General features: G+C 41.1%; 1 protein-coding gene across 11 annotated transcripts in view; it reads left to right on the top strand.

The window, feature by feature from the left end:
• Positions 1 to 15,266, top strand: part of APC (APC regulator of Wnt signaling pathway) — a 182,925-nt gene that overhangs the window by 143,174 nt on the left and 24,485 nt on the right. For 9 of the 11 annotated variants that reach the window (XM_075932018.1, XM_075932014.1, XM_075932016.1 and 6 more), the window contains 4 exons: positions 2,356 to 2,478; positions 9,188 to 9,566; positions 11,078 to 11,173; positions 13,039 to 13,178. In XM_075932018.1, coding sequence (XP_075788133.1) covers positions 2,356 to 2,478; positions 9,188 to 9,566; positions 11,078 to 11,173; positions 13,039 to 13,178 — 738 coding nt within the window. The remainder of the gene's footprint in view (positions 1 to 2,355; positions 2,479 to 9,187; positions 9,567 to 11,077; positions 11,174 to 13,038; positions 13,179 to 15,266) is intronic. The other 2 variants (XM_075932015.1, XM_075932017.1) reach the window with 2 other exon arrangements.

Below are 15,266 nucleotides of genomic sequence, written 5' to 3'. Positions count from 1 at the left end.
TGGACAATGAGGACCCACCTGTGGCTAAACTCCTGTTCCCAACACAGAATTTTTCTTTAAAATTAATCCTGTGGATAAATTCACACACATGCTTCACAGGAAGGGATTTCCATTTTCTGCTCAGCAGAATACAACAACAGCTTTGATTGTATCAATATTTCACTGTGCTCTCCAATGACTATTGATTACACTTAATACCCATTTCACTGAACCATCTGTAGCAAATTCTATTTGGAACAGTAATATGCATTGAATAAACTTTTTTTAGTTATAAAAAACAAAGATTCTGACTATTAAATGAATAACTGGGATCTTTCAGGTACCCCAAAAGGAAGATTTGGATATAGCATGAAACACTGAAACTTATGATCAATTTTTAATTAAAATATCAACCAAAAAATCCTTCATATCAAAACAGTATGTGTTTTTCTTAGAATAAGGAAGTTGTATAAGAATCAGGGTCTTTTCCACCTAACTCCAGCTCCCCATTCCCCCCCCCCCCCAAATATGTACCAGTTCTGACTTACATACAAATTCAACTTAAGAACAAACCTACAGTCCCTATCTTGTACGTAACCCGGGGACTGCCTGTACCCACTATACAAGTATGCAGTGTATCTTTGATATGTCTCTGTTCTATTAAATAGACTCTCTTTAGACACACTCACTTGTTCACTGAGAAGGAATGGAACCACATGAGAACAGAAAAAGCTAAAGAGGTGCTCAAATAGAATAAAAACTTGAGGTTGATAGAGTATAATGCTATTAAACAGTTAACTTGGTGGTAGGATTTGGGTTTAAGATTTTAATTCCCTAATCTAGTTTTAGGTACCAGTTAAAAATAATTATTTAGTAGCAGTATAAGTGAAAATTCAGTTATAAAGTTAATATCCACTGTAGAATATTTGAATCTATATAACTAGCCATAATTTTTAAGCTGCTAAAAACCTGTTATCTTAAAAAAATAAAACTGATTATTGTCCTTTGATCTTACCAATGACATCTGACACTGACTGGTTAGGTTAATATTTTCACTGGTGTTACAGAAGCAAATTTCAACAACTGTCCAAGATCTCAGCCTGCTGACTTTCAGGCTAGCAGGGAGGTGAGATTTCTGTGGAAGCAGAGCATTCAACCCCAGAGGAGTGAGAGTGTCTAACATCTCTCTGCAGTGGCTCCTGTAGTCAGTATAAGATGAATTTCCTTTGATGAATTTCAAGAAAAGCATTTGTGCCTTAGGGAGAAGGAGCTCCGAAAATAGTGGGGGAAGTTTCTAGAGGCAAAGCAATCTTTTTCACTTTTGGAAGAACTAGGAGTTTCTATTTTGTTTGGCCAAAACAAGGAAGCTGCATGATTTTGGATAACATTTAGTCCAGCTCAGTATAGCTATTCTTAGATGCTCCAAACAGCATATAACCTTCCATTAAATAAGTGAGAAAGGAGCTATCAGATATCAGAAGCAAACAATTCGCATGGGCTTCTAACAAATTATACACATAAAGCTAAAAAAGAGAGAAATAAAGGTACATAAGAGGAAAAATGTGGGCAAGAAGGAGAAAGGAGAAGATTAAAGAATAGGAAAGAGACAAAGGGGACCAAAAAGTAAATGTGACAACTTGACAACTGCGTCAAACTATAGCCAATGGGGGCACCCATCCACAATATTTTTCTAGGGGGTCTCCAGTAAATAAAAAGATTAAAAATTTAACCTCTTTTTGCTCAACAAACCAATACTGTTTTCTCCACATATTTGCCTTGTTTGTGACACTGTCTAAAAGCATTCCTTTTTGACCCACAGAATCTTTTTCATGTCAATTTTTGTATGACCCCGTTGTATTCTGAAGTGGTTTAAGTTTTTCAACTAAGAGGTTGTGAAAAACAGGGTCTCCTGGAATTCTGCAGAATTATTCTGGAAACAAAAGTAGATCTACAATGTCACTGATGCAGAATTCCTACTTGTTCTGTAAAAAATGATCTAAAATCTGAATCTGGTTTATTGTCTCTTGTTTTTGCTTTTATCTGTTGCAAACTTAGTTCAGTTTATTGTTTATTTCAGTTCTCCTTTCTCCTGATAACAGTAGATATTTTAAAACTCACTCAGTAATTAGAATTAATTTTGTAGGAATATGGAACTGCTTTGAGAGAGAACTAAGGGACAAATGAGGAATAAACCATCTTTATGAATTTTATTTAAATAATTTCCAATTTGTATGCAGATACATATAAACTAAAGCACAGGATGACAATTTATGGTTGTAAACATAACTAAATAGTCAAACGCTGAAAATAAAGTAGTCAAGCTGTCCCTTCAGTAAAAGACTTTTGGATGCTACCTAATTGTTCTTAAACTTGTAGGGTTCAGCCGCTCGAATGGACCATGAAACAGCCAGTGTTATGAGCTCTAGTAGTACCTATTCCGTTCCTCGAAGACTGACAAGTCATCTGGGTACCAAGGTAACCGAAGATTACAAACCACAGGTCGCTAATGCTACATTTTTACTAATACAATAACTTCATTGTTTCTATCCGTACTACAGTATTCACTGAATGATCTTTCCACACATACTAATTTCATGGAATTTAATTTTTAAATAGCTTTTTCAGGCTTTGAAAACTATGCATTAAATGATTTGATTATTAGAAGAAAATATGAGTTCCCATTAGTAGAATTATTTAAAATGAATAAAAATTGATTCAGGAAATTGTCGGAGCGCCTTAAAACCATATATTGTTGTTAAATGATCCAGATGATTGGTGAAAATTAACCTATTCTAAAGACCAATTTTTTGGTATTTGAAGTGCTCATACAATACTAATTTATTGAAATAAATGTCATTATTGAAAAACCTTTTTAAATGTGACCTGAGTCATTGATGCTGCTAAATCAGTGTTGTGTCACTAACATATTTACAGTATGTGAAAGAAACAATCTCATTTGAGTAAGGAGGTGTTAAAGTGAAACTAAGAATTTAGCATTGCAGTATAATTTCATAATCTCACTTCCATTTTTAAATGGAAAGATAGGTTCAAGTGAACCTCTCATTTTGTTCCAAAAGTAGACTTCAAGCATGCATTTGTTCTTAGCAGCACAGGTATATGGGACACATACATGCAGTGATTTAAGGAGTTGCTTTTTTGTGACTTGTATGTTGTTTAGAATCCAAGTTCTGTATTAAATATTCCTTATTTAAAAGAGCAAACATTTATAACATTATTATCAATCATACAATTTGTGTACCAAAGGGGTAGCAAAGATATATTGATTACATCAAACATTTTGTGAAGTATTGACAGAGGATGGTTTTAGAAATATTAAGTGCAATCAATATAGAATAATTTTTTTTAAGGGAGAAGGTAAGGTAGCAGATGTGGAGAAGGCTTGAATCCTTCAGTTTTTTTTCTAGTGTAGCTAGAAATTGCTTCCATATCAGCAGGAGATTTTCCCAAAATAAATCCATAGTATGTTAAGAACATAGTTTCAGAGGACTTGTGCAGGGGCCTTTTACAGTGCTTACCTGACGGTTAATACTTTATTATTTGTTTGATGCAGTTATTGCAGATTACAGGCAGTCCCCGGGTTACGTACAAGATAGGGACTGTAGGTTTGTTCTTAAGTTGAATCTGTATGTAAGTCAGAACTGGCATCAGCTGCTGCTGAAACTGATCAGTTTCAACAGCCGCTGAATCTGGACACCAGTTCCACTTACATACAGATTCAAGGTAAGAACCCTAGGCGTCCTCAAGTCAGCTGCTGCTGAAACTGATCAGCAGCTGATTCCAGGAAGCCCAGGGCAGAGCAACTCTGCCTCGGGCTTCCTGTAGTCAGCCGCTGGTCAGTTTCAGCTGCGGCTGTCTTTGGGACGCCTGGGGCAGAGCAGCTGGGGTGCTGCCGGGTTGGTCCAGTAGCGCCAAGGAGCGGTGCTGCGGGACCAACCGGCAGTGCCCCACCTGCTCTACCACAGGCCCTGGCTTTGCTCCATGTCTCCCTGGTCTGCTGGGGGGGGCACTAGCTGCGTTCCCCCCCCCCCCCCCCCAGCAGACCAGGGAGATGTGGAGCAAAGCTGCGGAGGACCCGGGCCGAACCGTGGCACTTCTAGATCAGTGCCGCGGTCCGGCCCGGGTCCTCCGCGGCTTTGCTCAGCATCTCCCTGGTCTGCTGGGGGGGCACTAGCTGCGTTCCTCCCCCCCCCCCAGCAGACCAGGGAGATGTGGAGCAAAGCTGCGGAGGACCCGGGCCGGACAGTGGTGCTTCCAGATCAGCGCTGCGGTCCGGCCCGGGTCCTCCGCGGCTTTGCTCAGCGTCTCCCTGGTCTGCAGACCAGGGAGACGCTGAGCAAAGCCGCGGAGGACCCGGGCGGACCCGCGGCTTCCAGATCAGCTGAAAGCGCTGCGGGTCCGGCCCGGGTCCTCCGCCGCTCTGCTCAGCGTCTCCCTGGTCTCTTAAATGTCGGATCCGCGTAACTCAGGGACTGCCTGTATATTGTCCATTAACTAAACTGTGCTAGTGACAGATCACTGGCCATAAGAACTTAAAATCTAGAGCAGTGCTTCTTAACCTGTAGCCCATGGGCCTCTTGTGGCCCAGTCAGTGCAGAGATGCAGCCCATGTGGCATCCTCAAGGCCATACAGGTGGTATCGGATGTAGCCCACATAACACATTGTAGGACATAACAAATGGTCCACAGTGGTAAATAGGTTGAGACCCAGAGTCTGTACAAACCTGCATATTTCTTTTCTTCTAGACCACAGTCACTAGTGTACCTCGTCTCTGAGGTAAACAATAAGGGCTTGTCTATAAGGAAAATTAGTGCACAGCAAGTTAGGGTGCGAATGTATAGCACATAAGGTACTACATGCTAATTCCCTGCATGGACACTTACCGCATAGCAAAGTGCCAAGTAAGTTAATGCAGACTAACTAATATGCTGTAAATTCACAATCTACTGTAGCTTGCTGATGTCTCTGTGTAGACAGGCTATAAAGCAGCTTCCTCAGGTGTCTGCCCAGAAGCATACATTAAGCAGATGGCTTTCATTCTCTTTTGAGAGTACAAGTATGCCATCTTCATAACATATTTGATTGTTCCCAGTTCAGGGAGTGAGGCTCTCTAAACCTCATTTGTCAGACATCTGCCATTATACTGTCACAAAGCTGGCTCATGGGATCTATCATGTTTTGATTCTATCATTTTTATATTTAATATTAAATAATGTGTGGATTCATATGATCATATAATGCTACACTGTTTAATACTTCTACTGTTACCGTTATTTAATTATTATAGTATTAGTAAAAATACATGAGTTTTCTGACTACTCAATCTACTATAAATTACCTAGATACACTCAAACTTTTAAAATATTCTACAATACAGTGGTTAATTTTATCTTCAGTGATGTTAGATTTTATCCATTATGTCTTAGGATACTTTTTTGAACTTGTGACCATTTGCAGCAATTTAGCTAGTATTAGAGAATCTGACTGAACATAGTATTTGACAAGTTTAATTTCTTGTCTAGCTGATACATATGGGATGTATCACTCTGCAGAGGCTCATCAGCTGCTTTTTCCCTTTCCCAACTTGGGTAGCCTGCTTATGAGTAGCTTCTTAAATTATGGGCTTTTAATGTTTTTCTTGGCTTTGAGAGTTTGTGGGTTATCCAGTAGGATTGTAATGCCATATTGTATGTCATTTTGTTCTATTATAAACAAAATCAAACAGATGTACTAGTTTAAAATAATTACTCCTGGGAAAAGGAACAGGAGAGCAGAGCTGCTTCCACTGCTTCTGCTACATTATGTGAACTGCCTCAATAATCCCTCCTAAATTAATATTTCAATTTGAAATCCATAAGGGTGCTCTACATTTGGTATCTCAGTAATATACATATATATTTAATACTTTAATAGACCAATTTCACAAAGCTGAAAATAATTGAGCCAGATCATATGGGGGAGAGAACTTAAACAGAAAAATGTGAATGATAATTGGTAATCATTTAAGAGCACCTTACTAGATGCCCCAAAAGCTGCAAGTGAAGAAGAAGGCTATTCTGGTTTAAAAAAAAAATAACACCACACACACACACCCAACACCAGCCTGATCTACAGAGGAAGTGAAAGGAGCTGTTAAAAAAAAAGAAATGGAGAAAGGAGAAATTGACTGTAGTGAATATAAATCAGAAGTTAGTAACTGTAGAAAATTGATAAACGAAGCCAAGGGATACAAGAAGAAATCTGTGACCAACAGAATTTAGAACACTTAGGCTACATCTACACTACAGTGGGGATTGACACTCTGAGATTGATCCACTGGTAAATTTAGCATGTCTGGTGAAGACCCCACAAATCAACCACAGATCGCTTTGTATTCGACCTTTTTACTTTCCCATCAGTTTACCTTACTCTTCTCATTGGGGTAGAATTTCTCCTGCAGACCCTCCCTCTATACTGTAGACCCTACAGTAACTTGACCTAAAATACATAGACTCCAGCTACATTATTCACGTAGCTGAAGTTGCGTACCTTAGATTGCCTTTCTGAGGTAGTGTAGACATAGGCTAAGAAGGAGTATTAGGAATTTAATATATTAGGAATAAAGAATCCTATGATACTTGAACTGAGCCATCGATTGACAGATCTCATCTTCTATAACACCGTTGGTGAGCGACTAAACCAGTCCTTGATTGGCAGACCTGATTACAGATGTCACATAAAAAGCCACCAACTGCAGGCGCTGTATGTTCTTTTCGGATCCTGTGCTTTTCCTGGAATGCCTGGATACGCTGACTCTCAAAGCAACTAAGAGCCTGTACAATGGTTTGTTGCCAGGACAATCTGTCCTGAACTAGTGTTTCCAGATCATTGAGAGATATGCTGCGTGACTTCATATTGGCTTTTAAGATGATAACAGTGACAATGTTAACAGTCCATTACTATATAGAAATGTTAGAATTATTAATAATGCAGGAAAGGCAGAAGTGTTCTATATTTCTGTTCTATATTTGGGAAAAAATAGTTGATGTAGTCTATGCCCTCATTCCACTAGTATCTCTAGTTTTGTTAAACAAAAACTACTGAACTTAGATATTTTTAAATCAGCATGTGCAGATATCTTGCATCCCAGAATTTTAAAAGAGATGGTTCAGAAGCTCACTGATTCATTAATGTTGACTTTTCAGTAAGTCTTCACACTGGGAAAGTTCCAGAAAATGGAGGGAGGAGAGGGAGAGCTAACATTTGTGTCAATTTTTTAAAAAAAGGAAATGGAACAACTTCTATAATTATAGGTCTGAGATTGATCCTGTTCACTTTAATGGAGCAGCAGATATGGGACTCAATAATATGGAGTAGCAGTTGTTGACTGTGCTGGGGGCTACCTGACAGCCTGGCCCTAGAGCCAGCTGCTTGGACAGCCCTGGACTCAGCTACGCTGGCCCCTGTGAAAATCTCAGAGGTTGTGGAAAGCCATTATTTCCACAACCTCCATGACTGACATGGAGCCCTATCCATCACTGACCATTTTAAAATCAAGATTCGATGTGTTTTCTAAAAGGTCTGCCCTAGGATTTATTTTGATGAAGTTCTGTGGCCTGTATTATACATAGAGCCCCATGGGCTCTTGCTACATTTCAAAAGCTGAAGCACTGCAGTGGGAACCAGCATGACTGCTTAGGAATGTAAGCGACTAGTCGACTAGTGATGCGACTAGTTGTTCCCCTCCCTCCCTGGCTGTCTCTATCAGAGAGAGGCAGCAAGGCAGGGGGAGCTGGTGCTGGGGAGAGCTGGCTTAAAAGCCGGTTCCCCCCAACACCGTCTCCGCGGGGGGAGGGGGGAGTCAGCGGCACAGCGGGAAGCAGTCTGCTCACACCTGTTCTGCTGTGATTCTGCTTTTCTGAAATGGACAAGAGCTCCACTGGGGCTGGCCATGAACAGGGACTGATGCCGGAAAGGCCCCTGTTTGCAGCAGCCAGGGCTGGCCATAGGCAGGAGCTGCTCTGGCAGCAACCCCTATCCACAGCCAGTCCTGGCTGCTATGAACAGGGCCTGGTGCTGTGTGCTGCGAACTGGGGCTGCTGGACTTGTGAGCTGGGACCTAGAAGTCCCAGCTCACGCTGGTTCAGGATGCTGCGCCTCTCTATTTTAAATAGAGGGGTGGCGCTACAAGACCAACCCCGCAGCACCCCAGCTGCTTTGCCCCAGGCATCGGGATTCAGCCGCTGCTGAAACTGACCAGCAGCGTCAGTTTCACAAGCAGGCTGAATCCGGACGTCTGGGGCAGAGCAGCTGGGGTGCTGCAGGGTTGGTCTTGTAGCGCCACCCCTCGGCACTGCGGGACCAACCCGGCAGCACCCCAGCTTCTCTGCGCCAGGGGTCCCCAAGAGCAGCTGGGGTGCTGCCGGGTTGGTCCCGCAGCCCCGAGGAGCAGTACCCCAGCTGCTCTGGCCCAGGCGTCCCCAAGAGCAGCTGGAGTGCTGCTGGGTTGGTGCCGTAGCGCTGCCCCTCAGCACTGCGGGACCAACCCGGCAGCACCCCAGCTGCTCTATTGCAGGCATCCCCGATTCAGCTGCTGCTGAAACTGACCAGCAGCGGCTGAATCAGAGACGCTAGGAGCAGAGCTGGACTATCGTAAGGGGGGGGCTATGACGGGCCTGGGGTGGCATCCCCTCCCACCCCACTCCAGACCCCTCATAGCCCCCCCTTCTGATAGTCCGGCATATCTGATAATCCGGCACCCCCTGGGTCCTAAAGGTGCCGGATTATCAGAAGTTTACTGTAGTAGATTCAGAGTAGATACCCTAGTTTGCTCCAGTTAAAACATTATTGGGTATGCTAATTGTCATTAATAGGACATTGTTTTCATCCTTGATACAATGAAAATCCAAAACTGCTCATTAGAGGTCTAGGTGAATGAAAATATAAATCAGATATAACTTATTTCATTTTCATTACTACCAGTGGATTAATTATAATTAATGTTATAAACAGCAAAGAATCAATAATAATTATGTCATTATTTTTCTAAATGATACCAATTCCTGCACAACTGGGGGAGGGAGAGATTTTCTTCCTTGCTTTATATACCAGCCATCACTTCATTTCAGTTTATTTTTATATATATAATCTATATATATATATATATTTTTTAAGAAAATCTAACTGTTTTTAAAATCATTTGGCCTACAGGTGGAAATGGTGTATTCTTTGTTGTCAATGCTTGGTACTCATGATAAGGATGACATGTCACGAACTTTGCTAGCTATGTCTAGCTCCCAAGACAGCTGCATAGCCATGCGTCAGTCTGGATGTCTTCCTCTCCTCATCCAGCTTTTACATGGCAACGATAAAGACTCTGTGTTATTAGGGAACTCTCGGGGCAGTAAGGAGGCCCGTGCCAGAGCCAGTGCAGCACTGCATAACATCATTCACTCACAGCCTGACGATAAGCGAGGCAGACGGGAAATCCGTGTACTCCATCTTCTGGAACAGATCCGAGCTTACTGTGAAACATGTTGGGAATGGCAGGAGGCACATGAGCAAGGCATGGACCAAGACAAAAATCCAAGTATGTCTGTCATAATTCTTTAAAATGGCTAGCAATATATTATACAAAAAAAAATTAAAAGTGAGTTCCATTTTAAAATGAATTTTTGACATGGTAGTAATATACCTGAATTAAGGATCCTTTTTCACATGCAATTTTTTAAACAAATGTTTATGTAATACCTGCAAACAGGATGTCTCATCTGTAATAATCCTGTCTGCAAATGTTCTATGGAAGATTGTTCTTTAAATCATAGGCTTTGCATCTCATAAAAGGTATAATCCTAGTTATTTGTTTGTATGTTTTATACCAAGTGGTGACCAAACTGTGGTTCACAAGCCACATTTGGCTCTTTTATCATTAAAGTATCTCTTATGAAGCTCCCACTATTCCTCCTCCCTATTCTTTAGCTACCAGAATAAGAGAGAGGAGGGAAAGTTCAGAATTTCTGTGTTGCATAAAGGTGATGCTGTAGTATAGGGGCTTCTTTCTAGTGGGCAGGGAGTCTTGGGGCTTCCAGCAGGGGTATCCCAGCTCTCGAATTTCTGAAGATTGTTGTTTGTGGCTCAGAGTGCCAGTAAGCCACCCTGTTTTATACACATTTGTATTCATGCTCACTGCTGTTACGTCTTGTTTTAATGTATGTTCTAACACTGAACACACCAACTTGTAGTTGGTGTTTTTAAACCTACTTTTTTCTCACTGGAATAAGATGCACATCCCATTTTGTATTGGTTGGTTTGTGTGTTGGTGTGAGGTCAAGGTAGGCACAAAAGAGGAATCTTGCTCCAATCAGTTCAGTACAATGCAAACAACTATTAAAACAGTTTGATATTTGTTTGATATTTCTGACACACAAGCACAGCTTTGTCAATATAAAATGAAGTTTTTTCAGATAGCTTTGAAAATTTACATAACCCTTTAACTTCCTTATCTGCATTTATGATTTAAAGGAAAATTACAAAAACAGGCCCTGATCCTTGAGTATGTTCTGTGTTGGTGGATCTTCATGAAATCAGTGGAATTTGGTATAGGTGCAGGATGCAATCTGATCCTTAAGTGATTAGATTGCAGAATCAGAGCTAATGATGACATCCTAACACAAATCTATAGCCTAGCAAAAATCTGGTGCAAAAATGTTGAGAATACAGATGTTACAGTATGAGAGAATACTGATTATCCTTCAGAAAGAAGGAACAAGACAGTTTTACTTTTGATATTGCATTATTAGACACAACCAGAAAACCTAAACTATCCCACTCCATATACGCCAAAACAATGTTAAGATAATTAGGAAAGTAATTGGAGTTAAATTTTGTCCCTGGTAAGTCTGTGGGTATGGAAATTGTTAGAATGTTCAGTGATGTTTGTCTTTTCTTGCATTTTTGCAGTAATCCATATCCTGAAAAAGTGATCTAAACATTTACCTTAAACTTTGAATCTTTTGGTAATATTTATTATTTTGACAATGCCTTTTTGATAGATCAAGTCAATATTAATTGTTGCCCTTTTTTGGGGGGGGGGGACGACAGGGCCAGCTCCTGTTGAACATCAGATCTGCCCTGCAGTGTGTGTTCTAATGAAACTTTCATTTGATGAAGAACACAGGCATGCAATGAATGAGCTTGGTAAGATGAAATATTGAAGCGATTGATAGACATTTATTTTAACATTCCTTTCTGGTACACTTAATTGAAATCGAGTATGTTTCTCTGTCACTAGCTCAGATTGATCAAAGTCATTGGTCAACACTTCTGCAAATCTGGCCCCTGTCTTAATTTAGGCACCCAGAAAATGAGGAGCACAATTAGTGCTCACCTTTACAAATCTGGTTTCAATGACCAGCATAACATGGGAACTCTGTGACCAGAGGTAGGGATAAAATTCAGTTTTCCAGGGTGGCATTCAACTACTTTAACCATGAGACCATCTTTACTTTTCCTGCAATCCTCTGCCTCATTCACTATTCACTGTCCAGCTTCTGCAACACATGAGGCAAGGACAAGCAGGTAAATAGCCTCCTTCACTAAACAACCCTGATTCATTTCTAGAGCGTGGTTTATCTTGGGCACAGAATGAGTCAGGGATCCTGTGGAATAATGTGATGTAAAGATAGTATGATAAGCACAAGGGGACTGAATTAAGGTTGCAGAAGTTATGAATTCAGGCATTTCCTAACTTTTGAATGGTTGCCTTTGCAAGCTTAACATTTAATGTAATTTTATGTGTAATGCCTACATTTTTTTTAAAAAAGTATTGAAACAAGAAGACACATCAATTGAAGATATTGATCCCTCCATATAAGTCATTAACAGGACTGGAACTTCTAGGTTCACAATGCAGACCTCTGCCACCTGAATGGAAGGAGAGGTGGTAACAGTAGTAGATATTAATTATCCTCTCTGTGAATCAACAACTAGAGGGAGATTAGATGCATGCTTTCCAATGATTCTTGGAGCTGTTTGCTGACAGTGGAGGAATGGTAAAGCCTAGGTTCAATTCTGTGTTTTGGAAGAGAGTGTTCTCAAGTGGTGTTAGATCTTTCTGCACCCCTACCACCACTCCTTGCCCCTGTCCAGCTCCTGTCTCTGTCCCCCTCTGCTCCTCTACTTCTTGTCCACATTTCTTTTTACCCTTACCTCCCTCTAGCTCCTTGCTCCTCAGGATTCGAGTCTGGATGTGTCCCCTTTTTCCTTCAAATGCCTGAGCAAAATAGGTAGCCCCTGGCAACTGGGAAGAGCAATTACATCACAAGCCCTGCTAGCCCTTGCTTCCATAGGTTGAAGCTAGCTCAGTCATGCTGTGAGGATGTCACGTGCTCAGTCTAATTGGCACATAGGCACTTTATGGGGATAAAAGGCACTTGAATGGACTCTTCAGAGAATTTAGCTGCCTGTCTCTAATAAGTCTCTACTATGTGCAAGCAGCAGTTTTGAGGAGCTTACACACTGGCCTAATTTGCATTGATTTTCATGAGGATAGCAAAAAGCATGTCCTTCATACCAGAGTAACAGGTTCCTCAGACCAATTTGAAATCTCTGCTCCAGAGCATGAAGGTACGAGAGCGCTTAATTAAATGGTTGTAAGAAATTTTTAATATGGGGGAGGGGGGAATGATGTATTATTTCCCTAGCCTCATTTTCAGAATTGCTGTTTTATGTGAAAGTTTCCCAAAAATATTTAATCTGTGGCTAACCCATGCATTTACCATGGTAAATTTCAGCCTAAATGGTAAACTTCTAGCAAAATTATGATAAACTGAAAACAGTGTCTTGTAATAGAAAGTGTTTGGCAACCTCAGCAGTAGACAATACATTGAGTGCTACCTAAAATACATTTTTAATTGAGACTGTATCTTAGAAATTTACATTAGATTGCATGTGGTATTAATTTTTTTTAATTATCATGCTAGTACTGTTATCTCTCAATTTAAGAGAAAGAAGAGAAAAATACTATACTTCTAACATTGGCTTCAATTATATTCTTTATGTAGGGGGGTTGCAAGCCATTGCAGAACTGTTGCAAGTGGATTGTGAAATGTATGGGCTTACAAATGACCACTATAGTGTTACATTAAGACGGTATGCTGGGATGGCTCTGACAAATTTGACTTTTGGAGATGTAGCGAACAAGGTAGGTTTATAAATTAGATTTGGATCTAGTTTTAATTCTATGTGTTTTTTTTTCCAGAGTTGAGTTTAAATTTTAGTTCTTAGGAGCAGGGGTGGAGCTTGGGGGGACAGTAATGGGCAACTTCCCCTTCCTCCTACCTCTCGGGATTCCTGAGCCAGTTTGTGCAACTTGTCCAGTTGGGAATGGCCTGCGGTAATGAGTTTGAAACCCCTGCTGTCAGGGGTAGCATCCTGAAGCTAGGCTGAAAGCAGAATTTAAAAACTACTCTGCCATTGTACTTCACTCCTAACCAGTGTTCCTGCTAAGATTTTCCATCCATATACGGAGTGAGTTTTGTCTTGTACACCAATATTGATGTCATGTGTACTTGTTTGGATGTGTGCCACTGTGGCACCCACCAGTTACTAACAACATTTTATATATATCTATATAAATATAGATATATATATAGATAGATAGATAAAATTTAAATTGTTATGTAAGAATAATACTAAAACAAGGGATAATTAACAAGGTGCATGACCCTGCACCTACCTGCCCTGAAAACTACCCAGCTTGGCAACCACTCTCATAATTTAAATTATATACATTTATATTTATTTCTGGTCAAAAGGAGCCTGGGTGTGGTGAAAGATACTGGAGTGTGGTATAGAAAATCTCCAAGCAGAGAAGGTAGTGGAAGTGCAGTCTAGGAGGGGGTTTAAGGACTGTAGTCCCTGGAGGAGGGAACTGGACTAAGTTTGGAACTTCTGTTGGGAATTCAGTGAAATTTATTTTGGTGATTAACCGACCCCAAGGAGGAATATTATTCAGGCAAAACAGCCTGAAGTGGATATATTCTGGATATTGATGGGGGAAATTGAGGTAGATGTGCATGTCATGCTGCAACATGGCAAAGGGACATGCCAGGCGAGGCAACTCTGACACACTTTTCTATTTGCCTCAAGCCACCCTTTCAGTAGAAGTTGCCAGGCTTCTGCTCTGATGTCTGCTCAATGAGCTATACAGCTTTGTTAGCTTTCGGGGAGCGGGAGGGTTAACCAAAAATTTTTCCTTTTGGATGAGATGACTTTTTATTTTCAAAATAGGTAATAAATATTTTTAGAAATGTTCATTTTTTTTAATGAAATTGGAAAATGAAGAATTTAGTCTCCCCTCCTCATCCCTCCACTTTCCTGTCGCTGCTCCACTTTCCCATCGCTGCAGTTAGTGTAATGGGGAAGAAAGAGTGAGGCAGGGGCAAGAAGGGATGGGATTTGGGGACGAGTATGGACTGCAAAAATACTCGGACCATAGATGGCCTGCAGACCATGAGTTTGAAACCTCTGATTTAGATTGGATTGTTTTCCTGTACAAGATATACTATTATTTTTATTCTTGTTTCTGTTTTAAGAAATGCATATCGGCCTCCTGCTTCTTGGCATATTAAATTAATTTCTGGTACAAGTTGCACAATTTTTAGTTGCTAGTTTTAAAAAGTGTTTTTTTTCTCAGATCAATCACGGGTGTTTCAAAGTATTCTGTGCTGCAGGAGATGGGGGTGGAGGAGTATCATCAAGAGAAAACATGTAGGTAGAATTTATATTAGGGATGTAAAGGACTAGTCAACAGGATAGTCAACTAGTTGCCCACCCCTTGCTGCCTCTATCAGATAGAAGCAGCAAGGGGGGAGAAGAGCGGTACAGGAGGCCGCCCGACATGCGACTGCCCGAGTTCCAACCTCCCCACACTTAAAACCAGTTTTGTAAGTGTGGAAGGGGCTGGAAACCCCCGACTTACATCCTCGGCCCGCATTTACAACAGCGCACAGTGCCTATCGTAAATGAGGGCTCAAGTTATGACGTCCGACTTGCGACACTTCCCCAGAAATGGATCGCGTCGCAAGTCGGGGGCTTTCTGTACTTCAAAGCAGCAGCACTGCTTGGAGCCTGGAATCAGGTGAGGAATCCCCAGCTGACCTCAGGTTCAGTATGGCATTGCCCCTTTGAAATGCTGGGTGGAGCCCAGGATCAGTCGGGGACTTTCCATCTGACCCTGGGCTCCATGTGACGTCCAGCTTTGAAATGTACAAGAGTCCCCAGTGGGAGC

The sequence above is a fragment of the Pelodiscus sinensis genome, chromosome 6 (assembly GCF_049634645.1).
Source record: "Pelodiscus sinensis isolate JC-2024 chromosome 6, ASM4963464v1, whole genome shotgun sequence".
NCBI classification, from domain to species: Eukaryota; Metazoa; Chordata; order Testudines; family Trionychidae; genus Pelodiscus; species Pelodiscus sinensis.
Note: the sequence above shows the minus strand (reverse complement) of the source record. Positions and strands in the feature narration are given on the sequence as shown.